Here is a 14,896-nt window from a genome sequence, read left to right as displayed (position 1 = left end):
ATGGCCCAATTTGCACTGTAATTTTGTAAAGTAAATATTAAATTCTATGCAAAATATAATCTCATGTTAAAAATATAATAAATTGTAAAATAAAAATGAACACTTTCATATACGACATAATTATTTTATTAAAAGATAGAACATTTTAAATATATATTAGCATTTACTAAAATATAGGCAAATATATAATTATTTTTATTTTTATTAAATATGCAAAATTATTACAAGCATAATTTTTAGTTATAATTTTATTATATGGAAAATTTTTCAAATAATACATCAATAAAGTTATAATGTATTATATATATAGTTTATAACATAAGATTATAATGTACATATATTTTATAAGTTCCTGAAAAGTATTAACGTTGTTGGGTGTGGTGGTGGCCACACGGACCTGATTTCTACATGTTACTGGTTTGAATCCCTACCAAATATTTTGTTCACAATATGAATATATGTTTCTTAAAGCACGAACACTCTTATAACTACATGAGTATTTTGTTAAAACTGTGAACATTTTTTAAGCTTATACAAGCCTTTATTAAAATATACAGAAAAATTCTGAAAGCATAAACAATCTTATATACTACATTAATATATTTTTTAAGCAGTGTACATTTTAAAACTTATGTAAGCATTTATTAAAATATAAAAACATAAAAAATACTTAAAGGAGGAGCACTTTTATATACTACATTAATATGCTTTATGAATTTTTCTATTTCTATATTTTCTGTGCCTTTCTATATATATGTTGGAGATTGGAACAACGAGCATCCAAAGAAATCATTGCTTTTCTTCCCGCAAGAGAAAAGAAACGACACTGCCGAATATGTGGGACCGTTTCTGGATAGTCCGTTGAAAGAAAGAAAGAAGAAAAAATGTCACGCGGTCGTGATGATGTAGCGAGGAGACAAAAGAGGCACCACACGTGTCCATCCACGTGCCACCCAACAACCGTAGTAGGTACGTACGTGTCCATCTCGTGTGCCCAGGTTAGGTGTGACGCATACAAACGGCCATGCATGCCGATGGGCCAGTCAGACAGACATCGCTAGCTACAATCCCAAAGGTTCTATAAATGGCCACACTCGGCGCCATGTTTTATCAGGCACCAAGTTCATGAAGCCACACATGTCCGCTACGGTACTAAGAGGAGCCCCCAGGGTGGCGGCCATCCTCCTGGCCGTGGTCCTGGCGGCGGTGCTCGCCACGGCGGTGAACGGCGCCCAGAGGTGCGGCGACCAGGCGCGCGGCGCAAAGTGCCCCAACTGCCTCTGCTGCGGTAAATACGGCTTCTGCGGCAGTGGCGACGCCTACTGCGGCAAAGGCAGCTGCCAGAGCCAGTGCCGCGGCTGTCGTGACGACGTCGTGGGGCACGCGTTGCCGGCCGAACCGGGTTCTACAAGAGCTACTGCGGCGTCCTCGGCGTCGGCTACGGGATTAAACTTGACTGCTACAACCGGAGGCCCTTGAACAGCGGGCTCACGGCTGGGCTCGCGTGGCAGTGAAGACGGCCGGTAACTACATAGAGCGTGCTGCGTGAGCCATGGATTATGTGAGTAAATAAAGTGGATGTATTAGTGAATTTCCCGCCGTTGTATGTGCCTCATCGCGTATCTGCATCTTTAGTTGTCAGTAAGAAATGGGACAGAGAACTTGCGTCTAGCATATCGATCGACAGAGAACTTGTGTCTCTCGGACCGCCATATATATATCGTCGTCCTCGGCTCTCTATCCCCGTCCCTTATCTACAACCGCAGCAATTACCACCCCCACACGTGCCATCGCCATAGGGGGCTGCAAACAGTTGCTACCCGCAACCTCAATGTGCAGCACATATATGCTACCCTTACGGATGGTGCACACATCGACATACATGCATGCATCCATACTCAATTAACCCGTCGAGGATCAGAAAATAAAGAGTCAATTACATCACCGGTGTTTAAACTTGACGTGAAAAATCATTTTAGTGCTAAAACTTGTGGTATACATTGAATCGGTGCAACAACTTGGCTTTCTTGTGCAAATACGATGCAAAATGCAATTGAATACACCCAGTGACAGGGTGGCATGGGTCCATTGTCAGGACGCAAGATGCTGGGCGTGTGCCCTGTTAATTTGCGAAAATACCCTTGGAATATTTTTTCCACAAGAAAGCCCCAGCGAGTTGGGTCCCCCAGTCAGTAGTACAAAGTGTAAATAATCACAAAAAATAGTCATGCTATGTCTAAACATGAGAACTGCAGCGTGCACACTGAAGGTACTAGCCACTGCAGCCCCAACATTTTCCTCGGATATATTGGATAGCTAGCCTAAATATCTTATAACAATGACGCTCACTGGGCATGGACTGCAGTTAGTGCGGCTCATTTTGTACGTGGTAACTGTTTTCAAGATATTTGCAAAATACATGTAGTAGGTAATAAAATAATGTTCAAATATTACTATGCTATAAATATTAGAAACAAAAATTTATGGTTAGTAGATAAAAGCATTCAAAATGTATAATGAATACGAACATTTTTGTACACTGGTGGCTCATATTTAAATTATACAAAATATTGAATACAAACATCTACTAAATATTGATGACCATCAACTTCTGTATAATTCACTTGTGACCTATATTATTATTTTTACATAACTTAAGTATTAACACTATTGAATATTCATATCAACATTTTATTTTCTAAATTAAGAATATTTTTTATTATACAAACATTATTTTAAACGACATACCTATGAGTTATAAAATTATGTTTATAATTGTGTAAACGTTTCTATAATTGAAAAATAATATTTATGAATTATAATTTAATAAATATTTGTATTATTTAACTATACAAACATTTTTATAATTCATAAACTAAGCACATGAATATTTCAAAATAATACGTGACAATTTTAAGTAAGTTATTTCATTGTTATGTATATAATATTTATAACACGTCGATATAACACACATGTATATATTTTACTATTTGTGTGTAAATACATGCTTTTTCGGAAAACACACAATCTTTATTAAAACAACTTCTTGAACCAACATAATTGTTTTCTAAAGGATGACTAGTTTTAGTAAAATTGTGATTTTTTACTTATATGAGCATTTATTTGAATATATACGAACTTGTTTAAATGACTTATACAAATATTTGTATATTTCTTAATTTAATTATATGTATAGTATAAAATTAATAATTGAGTATTTTATGAAACTACATGAAAATTTTCTAATTGGAGTGGAAGGATCGTTTACATGTCTTTATGTGGTCGTTAGTTCAAGTTCCCAAGCCATCTTTTTTAACTTGTACGTATCAAAAATCCTAATTTACATTCTTTAAGGAAAATTGTATAAAAGATATGTATTCATACGAGACAACAAATTCCCAAGGCTGTGGCTAGTTGCGCACGCCCTGTACCATCAGGTCCTCGGATTGAGTCCGCAGTTGACCAATTTTGTTTACCCATGTCACTGGCTTTTTTGTGAGTAGAAAAATGTTGAGGGTGTTTTTGCAAAGTAGCAGGCCAAAAGTCTTCCACTTGGTTCGCTGACAGTGGATCCACGCCACGCTGTCACGCCTAGTCAGCCCCGTGGGCGTATTCAGTTGCATTTTGCACCGTATTTGCATGCCTAAGCCAAGTTGTTGCACCGGTTCAATGTACACCGCAAGTTTTAGTACTAAAGTGACTTTTCGCTTCAAGTTCAAGCACATGTGATATAATTGACTCGAAAATAAATATAGATGCATGCTATAGTTGCAAAAAGTGATGTTTTTTTAGTTTGATATATTTATTACTTCAAATATTTTGGATGGGTACATCTTTTCTTTTACTAGTTAGAATTGATATTTTTCATAAGAAAAGAAGCCTACGATTGGACATTTGCATGCCGTCGGATGTGATGGGCGCCTGAGATTGGCTTGAGCGCAGGGACGGATCCATGAGAAGGCGAGGTCGACCAATCAAATCTCTACTTCTAATGAAGCAGTTGGTGAATAATCTGCCGGTTATTTTTTGCTGGTTTTATTTCGCCTCACCACTTTCGTTGGTTTTATTTCGCTGGTTTTATTTCATCTCCCTCCCACCTGCTTTTTCGCTTCACCGCCCACATAAACCCATCAGATTAGTTATCATATAAAAAATAAATCGCAATCAATCAAGTATTGATGAGCAGATTAGTTACCATATAAAAAATAAATCGCAATCAATCAAGTATTGATGGGATATTTCCTTATATTGATGTGATTTTCCCTTTTTTATCATCAATCATCTCTACTGTCTAAAAAAATGCGTAGCTTTCCTTTTCCTGCCAACCGACCGCGTCCCGTCTCCCTACATCCGCCCTCGTTGCTCTACCTCCCGCACGAAAAAACCCTCTCGTTTGACCTCCCCCAAACCCCGCACGATGGAAAAACCCAGCCGCCTGCTTCCCCTCCTCTCGACCGCTCCATACGTCCAGATCGCGGCCCCATCCCCATCCTCCTCTCACGTCACGGCGGCCGATGGACTGCCGCCACCACCCTCCTACTCTCTTGCCGCCGCCGTCCTCCCGCTCGCTCGCAGCCGCCGTCGCCACCAATCCCGACGAAGGCGCCGTTGCTGCTATGTCGCCTCCTTTCCCCATCCAAGCCTGACCATGGCAACGGCGCCCTCTCATGTGTCCAGCGGTGATGTTTGGGGAGGCGCGACCACAATTCAGTAGGGATCTCACCACGGGCCCGTCCGCTGGGATGGGTGTTGCCTCCGTTGCGAATGGGATCGAAGGGAGGGACTACTTCGTTGTCAAGGTCGGCGAGGCAGCGGCCGATTGGGAGCCCGGTTGTGAACATGGGAGTTCGTCCCCATGGAGGCGGCGGCCGTGGAGATTGGATGTGAAGCAACCCCACTTGCCGGTGGTGGAGGCTTGCCGTCCATGTGATCCTTTCTTCTCCCGGTATCCCCATTCCTTGCCTCCCATTACAATAGCGAGCATGAATGAGAGCAGGGGCTGATTTTCATCAATTCATTTCTCATATTTTTAGTTGCTTTTTTGAGATTATACAAGATGCTCCCGATCTGTTTTGTCAAATTACTTGGATCGTCTTATGGAATTGACAGCCATCGTATTTTCACCTCATGTTATTTCTTAATCCTTGTCCCACTGGGCATCCACTACATGTTTGGTAATGACGTGATGTTGAGGCGGGAGGAGAAGCTCAGCAGCCAGATCAAGGGCTATCGAGAGGGATCTGGGAGCCAAGCAGTAGTTCTTCTGTTAAATTTTGGTTATTATCTTTTCTATTGTTACAATTGTGGGATGGTTGATTTTGACTCGGTGTAACATTTGCATTTGTTTTCCCAGCTTGTTGGCGTAGATGCGTGGCACTGCGGCAACTAATCAAGAGCGAGGGCAGTGCACATCAGAGCTACGCTGAATGTAGCGAGCCAACCACGAATTGGATATGTTCACAAGAGGGATGGGAGAGGAGAGGAACATTAACATTTTTCATGATTTGGATGAAAATTTCAGTTCGTAGTTTCTCCGTACCTGGCAACACACTAGCGGTACTCATGGGCTTAGGATGAAAGTAGCGCCAGCAGAATCAGTAGGTTGGATGGGAAGGCGGTTGTTGCCCTTGTCCCTTGGAGCTAGCCTACCGTGGCGGCCTCACTAACTTGTTCATTGCGAATACGAGTTCGTGGGGTCGCGAGTTGCTGCAGATTTGTTTTTTTCACTTTTTACAATATTTATTGATATATTCCTAACTCATCGAGTCATTTTTATCTTTGATTTCCCATATACGCCAGCCTAAATATCCCATGGTCAGAATATTTGCATGGTTAGTGGACATTGTCCCTTTCTTTCTAATGTTTAGTATTTTATATTGCCGATAGAAATAATTTTATCCGCTTGATTTAGGAAGTGCACATAGGTAGGTCAACATATTTTGTAGCTCTTTCATATGTAAAAGCATATGTTGCATAAGAAATTATTATCTTCCAAGCATACTCACATTTCACTAACAAATAGGGGGAGGTTCAGACTTCAGAGCAATGATAAAAAGGTTTGTTCCTCACTCTTTTGTTGGAATTTTAGTTCCAAGTTAACATGATTTCTTATCCGCTTCATAAGTCATGCATTTGCTTAATTAGGTGATAAGTAGAGCAAAAAAAAAATTGATCATGTTATTGTGGGGTTTGTTTAAACTCCAACATAAGGATTTCTGGTTTAAGAAAAAAGACTTTTGGCTTCTTTAATTACAAATTGATTGCAACATCGTGTTAGTATGTGATTTCTCACATTTGGTTATAATATTTGTGAAGACGTGCATTGCACGTGCACTTGGAAGCGGGCCCGTGGCCCGCGCCAGACGGCGCCGACGCTGACCCGGGCCACCTCCTTCGCGTATTCTTGGAGCTATGGCTGGCCGATTTACATGAAATTAATTCTCTCAGTTCTGGTGGCAAATATAATACACATAATTCATATTGTTATGCACTAGCGTGTGTGTGTGAAATAGATGGATTATGGTCCCGTACCCAATAAGATGGATATGTGTGTGTTAGAGAGAGGGAGAGGGGGAGAGAGAGTGAGGAAGAGGGAGGGAGAGTGTGTGTGTGTGAGGATTTGATGGTAAAAAAGGTCGCCAATGTTGTAATATTGAACTCTTAAAGTTAATGTGGCCCCGTTGCAACGCACGAGCGTTCTTCTAATGCCAATAACTTGTGTGATGATGCTTGCACTCGGATCGACGACCAATCCAAAGATTTGCCATGAAACAGCAGCCGTCGGATTTGCATATACGATTAGGATGATGCGATGCGATGCGAAGCGAAGAGGCAGAGTCGATCCGTGGCCGTGGGTAAGCTCAAACGACCAATCAATCACGGGAACCCCAAAGCCAGCCAAAGGATTGCTGTCGGCTCCCCTCCCTACATCACTCCTGATTCCACACCCCACATCGCGCCACCACCCGCCGTCTCCCTCCAACCCACCTCGCCGCCGGCAATGGCCAACGCTCCCTCCCCTTCCCCTTCCCTCTCCTCTCCCCTTCTTCTTCCCCTTTCCCTCATCAAGGAGAAGAGAAGAGGGAAGGAGATCGAGCACGCAAGTGCCAGATCTGCCACAGGCTTCAAGGGCTGACCGAGCATCGCGGCCATGGCCCTCCTGCAGGACCAATCCACCATGGCCACGGATGCCTGACTATCAGTGACGACGACGGCGGCGGATGCGACTAGAACCATAGCCGTCTTCCTCGGTGCCAGCCTCCTCCCCGGTCGGCATCAGGGCTGGTAATCCCTATATCCCTCCTGGGTGTGCATGGTGTTGTGAACGCGGTACTCATGCATTGCCCGGTCAGTGCGCTCGCCGTTGGGCGTGCGGCCACGTAGGTGGACGAGCGTCTTCTTGTGGCCGATGGTTGTGCCTTGGTGCCCGTGGACGGGGCTGTCCCCTGCCCATTGACTTCCAGTATCCAGCTGGGGTAGTGGTTCGATCCCGCCTGTGGATGCCACCATTTTATGGTGAAGGACCTGTAGTGCCGGTTCTCCAACCGGCACTAAAGGGTGGGGACTAAATCCCTCCCCCTAGTGCCGGTTCGTCACGAACCGGGACCAAATGCCCACCACGTGGCACGAGCCCGTACCGGGGGGCTGGGGGCCTTTAGTTCCGGTTGGTTACACACTAACCAACCGGAACTAAAAGTTTTAGGGGTTTATGGGTTTATGGCTTATTTTTCCTTTTAGCTTTGTGTTTTTCATTTAATTTAATTTCAAACATATTTTACGCTACTACATATTGTACATGTTTTATATATATATATATATATACACACACACACACACACACACACACACACACAATTTCTCCTACAATTGGCAGAACATTACATGGAGGCATTACAGCTTGTACTGGTATTTTCCTTTGGAATCTATGACTTGGTCGAGCAAAAATCCCGCTATTTCCTATTAAATTGCTCGTACGCGATTCGTTGGTAGGAGTTTATCCCGCATCTCCCTCATCTTTAAGAAGGAGATCAATGGTACCCTCTTGAATTCGTTTGCACCGTCCCATCAGCTACGGCAAGGTGATCCTCTATCCCCTCTTGGATTCGCTAGCTACCATCCCAAAGGTTCCATCAATAAATGGCGGCACTCGTCGCCGTATTTTACCAGGCACCAACAAGATCATCATGAAGCCACACATGTCCGCTACGGTACTAAGAGGAGCCCCCAGGGTGGCGGCCATCCTCCTGGCCGTGGTCCTGGCGGCGGTGCTCGCCACGGCGGTGAACGGCGCCCAGAGGTGCGGCGACCAGGCGCGCGGCGCAAAGTGCCCCAACTGCCTCTGCTGCGGTAAATACGGCTTCTGCGGCAGTGGCGACGCCTACTGCGGCAAAGGCAGCTGCCAGAGCCAGTGCCGCGGCTGCCGCGACGACGTGGTGGGGCAGGCGTTGCCGGCCGAACCGGGCTCTACAAGAGCTACTGCGGCCTCCTCGGCGTCGGCCAGGGGATTAAACTGGACTGCTACAACCGGAGGCCCTTGAACAGCGAGCGGGCTCACGGGTCACGGCTGGGCTCGCGTCGCGGGGAAGACGGCCGGTAACTACATAGAGGGTGAGCCCTTGATGAATAATCTCGAGAAGTACTATGTGAGAAAAGAAATGGATGAATGAACTTCCCATTTGTCTTATCGTGTATTTACATCATTTTGTTGTCCTCGTTTTGTTGTCAATAAGAAATGGGACAGAGAACTTGGGTCTAGCCGGTGGTAAAGACCTCCTGAAGGGTTGTCTGGATTTCGTCAATATTAGAGCTCTACAATCTAGTCTTTTCATATATGCTTCACCAACCTACTAGTGCTACATCAGAATTTTTACATAAAGTTCGTGACATGAGCACAAGGGTTTATGCACTAAGCCTTTATGTCTTGTATCCGAAAGACATGAAAAGAGAATGTTTTTATGTCAGTAGAAGAATCCAAAGCTTATGGACTTGTCGATATTGCAGGGGGTGAAATGATTGACGGCATTGCATGAGTATGTGTTGTCTGTGATGGTGCGGTGCCTCCACGCCTGAGTGTGATGTGCGTGTATCTACGTTAATCGGTGTGTTTGAAGACAATGTCGCGCAGCCGTGAGGAATCTAGTTCCAAGACAAAAAGGCACTGTGCGCGTCTGTCGACGTGGTGCATTATGTAGCGTAGCCCGACCGCCATGGTAGGCACGTACGTGTCCATCTCGTGTGCTCAGGTGTGACGCGCGCACAAATGGCCCCGATGGATCAGTCAGACATGACAGCGCTAGCTACTATCCGACAAGAAAAACGAGAAAATGCATTGCATGCATGCTTGGGCCATGGGACATGGCTAGCTGATCAGCCCCTCCACTTGCATGCTGGAGCTACCCACGGCCAGGACAGGGGACATTATGACCCATGCCCATCAGTTCCACTTACAGTGGTCACCACTTAGAACGCTTTTGTTATCTGCATCGTTTTTTGCCACATTGCATACTTGTCCTAATTAAGTCTAGCTGAGCATATACAGGCTAAAAACCAACATCTGTATTTAGTTTAGTTACCTGCATTCAAAACCAACATCTGTATTTAGTTTGGTTACCTGCATCCTCTCTAGCCTGTATGTGTCCAAATCCAAGGCCTCCTGTTTGGTTGCCGACTTGTTTGAGAGGAATCACAAGTTCGATTGTTTGGTTACATCCAGGACAGTTAGGTGGTAACCACCTCCATTGTTTGGTTACATCCAGGACAGTTGGGTGGTAACCACCTTCACGATGTGGTGAGGTTATCAAAAGCACAAATGAACTACTAAGAACTAAACTACGAGCAATAAAACAATTTTAGGCACAAACACAAGTCTTAACCACGCATCACAAGTTCTAAACGAACATATACTCTAAGTCTTAAACAAAACACAAGTCTTAAACCAAGGACCAACAAGGAACGGACAATAGGAGATTTGGCGGTCACGGTGAATGTGTTGTCATGATCTGGTGAACGGCGGTGAAGGTGGCCCAACCCTAATCAAGGGTGACCCTACAGTTGATCACCCTCACCATCATCCTCCATGCGCAGCCGGTGTTCGTCCTGAACTTGAACTCTGTAGGGATGGCGAGGAAGTGGTTCGTGAAGTCCAGAGGCAATGGCAGACTCCATCTTTGGAGCAAGGATAATCTTGCAGAAGTGGTTTGATCCTGACTCTTGATGGTAGTGGTCATAGTTCCTCCGCTTGGCGCTTGGGTGATCCTGCGTCGGCACTTCCACCAATGGCGGCACGACCTCCTTGCCCTTATCCATCTGCATTATGAGCAACACGCAGTTCAATGGTTAGCATTCATTCATATTGACCAAACGCTCATATATTAACCCACCCTACTAACCCAGCAGCGCACTCAAACCCCCTCTATTTCACCACCTCTCTTCTTCCACCCAACTCTCTGTTTCATCACCTCTCCCTCGCCATGAACTCCAACTCCAACCCCAACCTTTTCTCATGGGGCATTGGATGGAGGGCCTTCTTTCTTAAGTGCTCGCTCGGTGAACGCAAGAAGTTTGAGCACACCATGGAAGTGTGCTCGAACTTTAGCAGCATTGATGACATGCACAAGGAGGCTGATGATGTGATGAAGAAGGCTATGTCAGACGAGCTGAAGACACTGATTCTGGACCCAGCCAAGGGCGCAATGTCAGTGGACGTCCTGTGTTGGGCCATGAATCAGGCAGACTCCGGTGACGCAAGACAGTGGGCAAGATGGGCCAAGTACAGGCAGTACAAGGCGCCTCAAGACCTGCGTGCCGCGACGTACTGGAGTAGTATGTTCGGGTCGCCGGAGCCCGACAACGACGAGGTGCAGATGGTGGCCAGGGTGCTGGCGGCAGGCGACCGTGGAAGACCCTTCGTTCTTGATGAAGACGGTGAGGACGAAGATGATGAGGAAGAAAAGAAGATGGCTACCCCCCGCCCACCGCTCGACGCGACTCTAGGGTCATCGCAGCTAGACTAGAAATTTGTATCACAATCCCCACCCCCGATGTAATCGAAAAATAACATATGAACCCTAGTAGCCGTCGATGCAGAATCGATTGATGTCAATCCTCCCCCCCCCCCCCCGGTGTTTTCAATCCCCTCCCATGGGTCCGTAGTTAGTAGCTAGACGGCTTCCTCACTCTCGTTTGATTCTCAATACAATGGTCTCTTGGAGATCGATATGATGTAACTCTTTTTGCGGTGTGTTTGTTGGGATCTGTTGGGGATATAGCTACTAGGTATGACCCGCTCAGGAGGGGCCGGGTTATACTTATGGCGATTCATCATGTGAAGCCCAAGGCGATACTTGAAGATGGCGGTTCAGTTAAGGGACCAAGGCCCAAAGGCGGCTTAAGGCCCATAGAGATAAACCGCCATATATGTATGACTTGTATTGTAAGGCAGGAATAGATAGAGACCGAGCCGGACACTGTTTATGAGTCGGCCGGGACTCTGTGAGCCGCTGGGCATTGTCCTCTGTATATAAAGGGATGACCCGGCAGTAGTTCAGGCCAAGTAACATCAGATCGAAAGCTAGGTCAAGCGGATTCGCTCCCTAGTAATCGAGACATAAGCAATCCCACCTCAAACTGGACTAAGCCATTACCTTCACCGCAAGGGGCCAAACCAGTATAAACTCCCGTGTCCTTTGTCCCGTTTTAACCCCTTTAAGCTTCCTAGTTGCGATGGCTCCACGACTAAGTCCTTTTGCTAGGACATCTTCCGTGACCTTTCCATGACAGTTGGCGCCCATCGTGGGGGCAGCGCACGGTGGATTTGAGTTCTTGAAGGGCAATTTCGAAGGGCTCAAGGGATACACAGTGGGCCGGATGACCAAGAGTCGTCGCGGCAAGCTCTACATCGACGGCGCAGGCTGGGGTCCTGCGGCCGGCTCAATTGAGTACGGGTACCGGGTCCCCTTCGGCGGAATCCACGTCTTCATCGGCAAGATCGGCGAGCCAGGCCCTGAGCCAGAGATCTGCACCGACATCGTCGAGACGGCTCAGCGTGCGAGGCCCGCCTGAGCTCAAAGCGTGTCTTCGTGGGATGCATCCATGGAGCGAAATTTGATGAAGGATCCATGTCTGGCGGTGAAACGGTCATCTACTCTGATGGTGAATCGTCCACGGGTGAGACGAATTCGTTGTATCAATTGCAAGATGGCGGGCTTGGGGGCTGTTCTGATGGCAACAGTATTCCGGACCCCTTTGAGCCTCCAAACAGAGTCGGGATCTTCATGACTGGCATGCAACCCGGGCAAAACTCTACGGCTGTGGCAGCAATGACTTTCGGGTCAGCAGCGGTAACGGCAGTCGGGGCAGGAGACCTTGCGCGCCCGCCAGCTCAGGTTGTGATGACTTTAATGGATAAGATGACAGCTCTGTTAACCGTCGTGGTCAATCCGGCGAATCAAGCTCAACATGATGCAGAAGTAGCACAGTTACGTGAGGAGGTAGCACAAGCCAAGGAGAACCTGGCGGCAGAGGACGTCAGGATGGCCGTAGAGCGGGCAACTTTAGATGCCCGGGCCCAGGAGATTCAATCAGAGGCTTTTTAGCTTACAATGGATCAGAACGCATCAAATGAGATCATGAGGAGAAAGCACCAGAAGGCTCAGTCCCGTCTGCCTACGGGTTATGAGCCTAGAAACCTCTTCCGCACGCCTAGTGCAGGGACCAGTAACCCGCCAGAGGTAAACCGGGCTGCAGCGCCCGGAGCTGGGACGCCGGTTCAGCCGCGTGTGATGGAACCCCCTCGTCTGAATGCTGCTCCACCTCACAATGTACCGACACCACCGGGTCATTATTCTCACCCTTTGGAGAACATGATCACTGCAGCGACACGATTGGCGGCTCTCCCGGTGGATGGCGACTCTCTAACGGCGGTTGAAACACGAAGGGTCAGAGAACTTCTTCAGATAGCTCTGGCACAAAAGGAGGCGTATTCTTATAGTCGAGACAAGATTCATTCAACCCCTCGCCCAAGCCGAAGCCGGAGGTATAGCAGGCACATGGACTCACCAGCCGCGTCAAGCAATGCCCAGCGCCGCGATCAGCCGCGCGGGTATGACCCGGCACGTGATGGAATTCCTAATGTGGTTGATCAAGACAGATTGCGTTAGGAAGCCGAGCGTGCGGCTCAGCAAGCGGCTTATCAGCCCCTTCCGGTTTATCCGACGACTTCAATTGAGGTAGGCGTGACCTCTAAGACTGCGGGCGTACCTTGTTTGGTACCGGCTCTGCATAATGAGCGTTTGCCCAAGGATTTCTAGGGACCTCGAAAGGTGCCTAATTACACGGCCGACTTACCCCCTCGGGCGTGGATTGAAAGCTACGAGATGGCCATGGAGTTACTGGAAGTTAGTGACGCTGCAATGGCCAAGTACTTCACCATGATGCTGGATGGAATGGCCCGTACTTGGTTGAAGGGGCCGCCAGCTAATTCCATCGGTTCATGGGCAGAGTTAAAGGCCCGGCTTATTCAGAACTTTAAAGACACATGCAAGCAGCCCATGTCGATTGTGGACTTGACTGATTGCAAGCAAGAGGAGGGTGAATCCACGACCCATTGGGTGCGTCAGGTCAAGTCTATAGTACATTCATCCGATAAAATGGACGCCGGCTTTGTAGTCTTATTGTTGGAGAAAAAAAATGCTGTTTTGAGCCTCTGAAATAGAAGCTGGGGCGGCTCAAGCGCGATTGTAGTGACATGGGGCAGCTGATGGCGGCTCTAGTCAAGTACGCCGACTCTGATAGTACCGAGGATCCCGAGTCTGACGATGAGAAGACAAGGAAGGGAAAGAAGAACGGCAACGCTAAGGGCCCGCAGCATAACCCGGCGAATCAAGGGGCAATAACAAACGTAAGTATGATGGTAGCTCGGAGTTTGTGGCTAACACCAATGCGCAAGGCAACAATCAACGACGTAAGGGGAGGCCGCCTCCTCGGTCCGGCGGGTCAGGTCCCACTCTTGAGCAGTAGCTAAATGAGCCCCGTCCAAGGCATGGCACTCAGGAGAAACCAGCCACTCACCTGTGGAAGGATTGTACGATTATGAAGGCTTTCAAGAATTCTAATATGTTTGACAACAATCATGGACCGGGCGGCGGCTCAGGCGGCGGCGGTTTTCATGGCCCGGGTTATGGAGGTGGCGGCTCTAATTCCGGCTTTCAAGGCCACCAAAATAATCAGGGTCGATATAATCAAGGCAACCAGGGTGGTTATAACCAGCAATCTGGCCAAGGGGCACTAGTAGAAAAAGGACCTAATGTGAGACACATTAGTCCCGGTTCGATTTTAGCCCGGTACTAATGGTATCATTAGTGCCGGTTCGAACGACTATGCATTAATGCCGGTTCGTTATGAACCTTTAGTACCGGTTTGTGCCACGAACCGGTACTAAAGGGGTGGTGGTAGGCTTTAGTACCGGTTCGTGGCACAAACCGGTACTAAAGGGCTAACCTTTAGTAGTGGTTCGTGCCACGAACAGAGACTAAAGGGGTTTGACCTATAGTCCCGGTTGGAGACACAAACCGGGACTATAGGAATATTTTCAAACTCTACCCCCCCCCTATGTATCGTCATTTCAGTTGTGAAAAATACAAAAGAAAATGATAAAAAAATTCAAAAATAAAATTCTTCGAGAAGTAGTTATATTACTACATCTACTAGTTAGGAAAATTAAAAAACTTAAATTTGTACATGTTTTGCAAAAAGTGTAGGGAAAATGTAAAACGGCTATAACTTTTGCATACGATGTCGGAAAAAACGTATAATATATCAAAACATTCAGCAAAAAAAATGTAAAACGGCTATAACTTTTGCAATTTTTTAGAATCCTCAAATTTCAAAAGGAAAAAAA

The 14,896-nt window shown here is 46.5% G+C and overlaps 2 protein-coding genes across 2 annotated transcripts; both read left to right on the top strand.

Moving 5' to 3' along the window:
- The first annotated feature begins 1,123 nt into the window (after nucleotides 1–1,123).
- LOC123047602 (antimicrobial peptide 1b) lies at nucleotides 1,124–1,674 on the top strand. The gene has a single exon (XM_044471193.1). It carries the CDS (start codon nucleotides 1,126–1,128, stop codon nucleotides 1,477–1,479), a length of 354 nt encoding a protein of 117 aa, XP_044327128.1. The 5' UTR covers nucleotides 1,124–1,125; the 3' UTR covers nucleotides 1,480–1,674.
- A 6,509-nt stretch (nucleotides 1,675–8,183) lies between these two features.
- LOC123042983 (antimicrobial peptide 1b-like) lies at nucleotides 8,184–8,537 on the top strand. Its single transcript, XM_044465316.1, has one exon. The coding sequence runs from the start codon at nucleotides 8,184–8,186 to the stop codon at nucleotides 8,535–8,537; it is 354 nt and encodes a 117-aa protein (XP_044321251.1).
- The last annotated feature ends 6,359 nt before the right edge of the window (nucleotides 8,538–14,896 follow it).

Source organism: Triticum aestivum, chromosome 2B (genome assembly GCF_018294505.1).
Source record: "Triticum aestivum cultivar Chinese Spring chromosome 2B, IWGSC CS RefSeq v2.1, whole genome shotgun sequence".
In the NCBI taxonomy this organism is placed as follows: Eukaryota; Viridiplantae; Streptophyta; class Magnoliopsida; order Poales; family Poaceae; genus Triticum; species Triticum aestivum.
This window is presented reverse-complemented; position numbering and strand designations above follow the sequence as displayed.

Coding starts and splice junctions, on each gene's coding strand:
- LOC123047602 (XM_044471193.1), top strand. CDS start 1,126: ATGAAGCCACACATGTCCGCTACGGTACTAAGAGGAGCCCCCAGGGTG.
- LOC123042983 (XM_044465316.1), top strand. CDS start 8,184: ATGAAGCCACACATGTCCGCTACGGTACTAAGAGGAGCCCCCAGGGTG.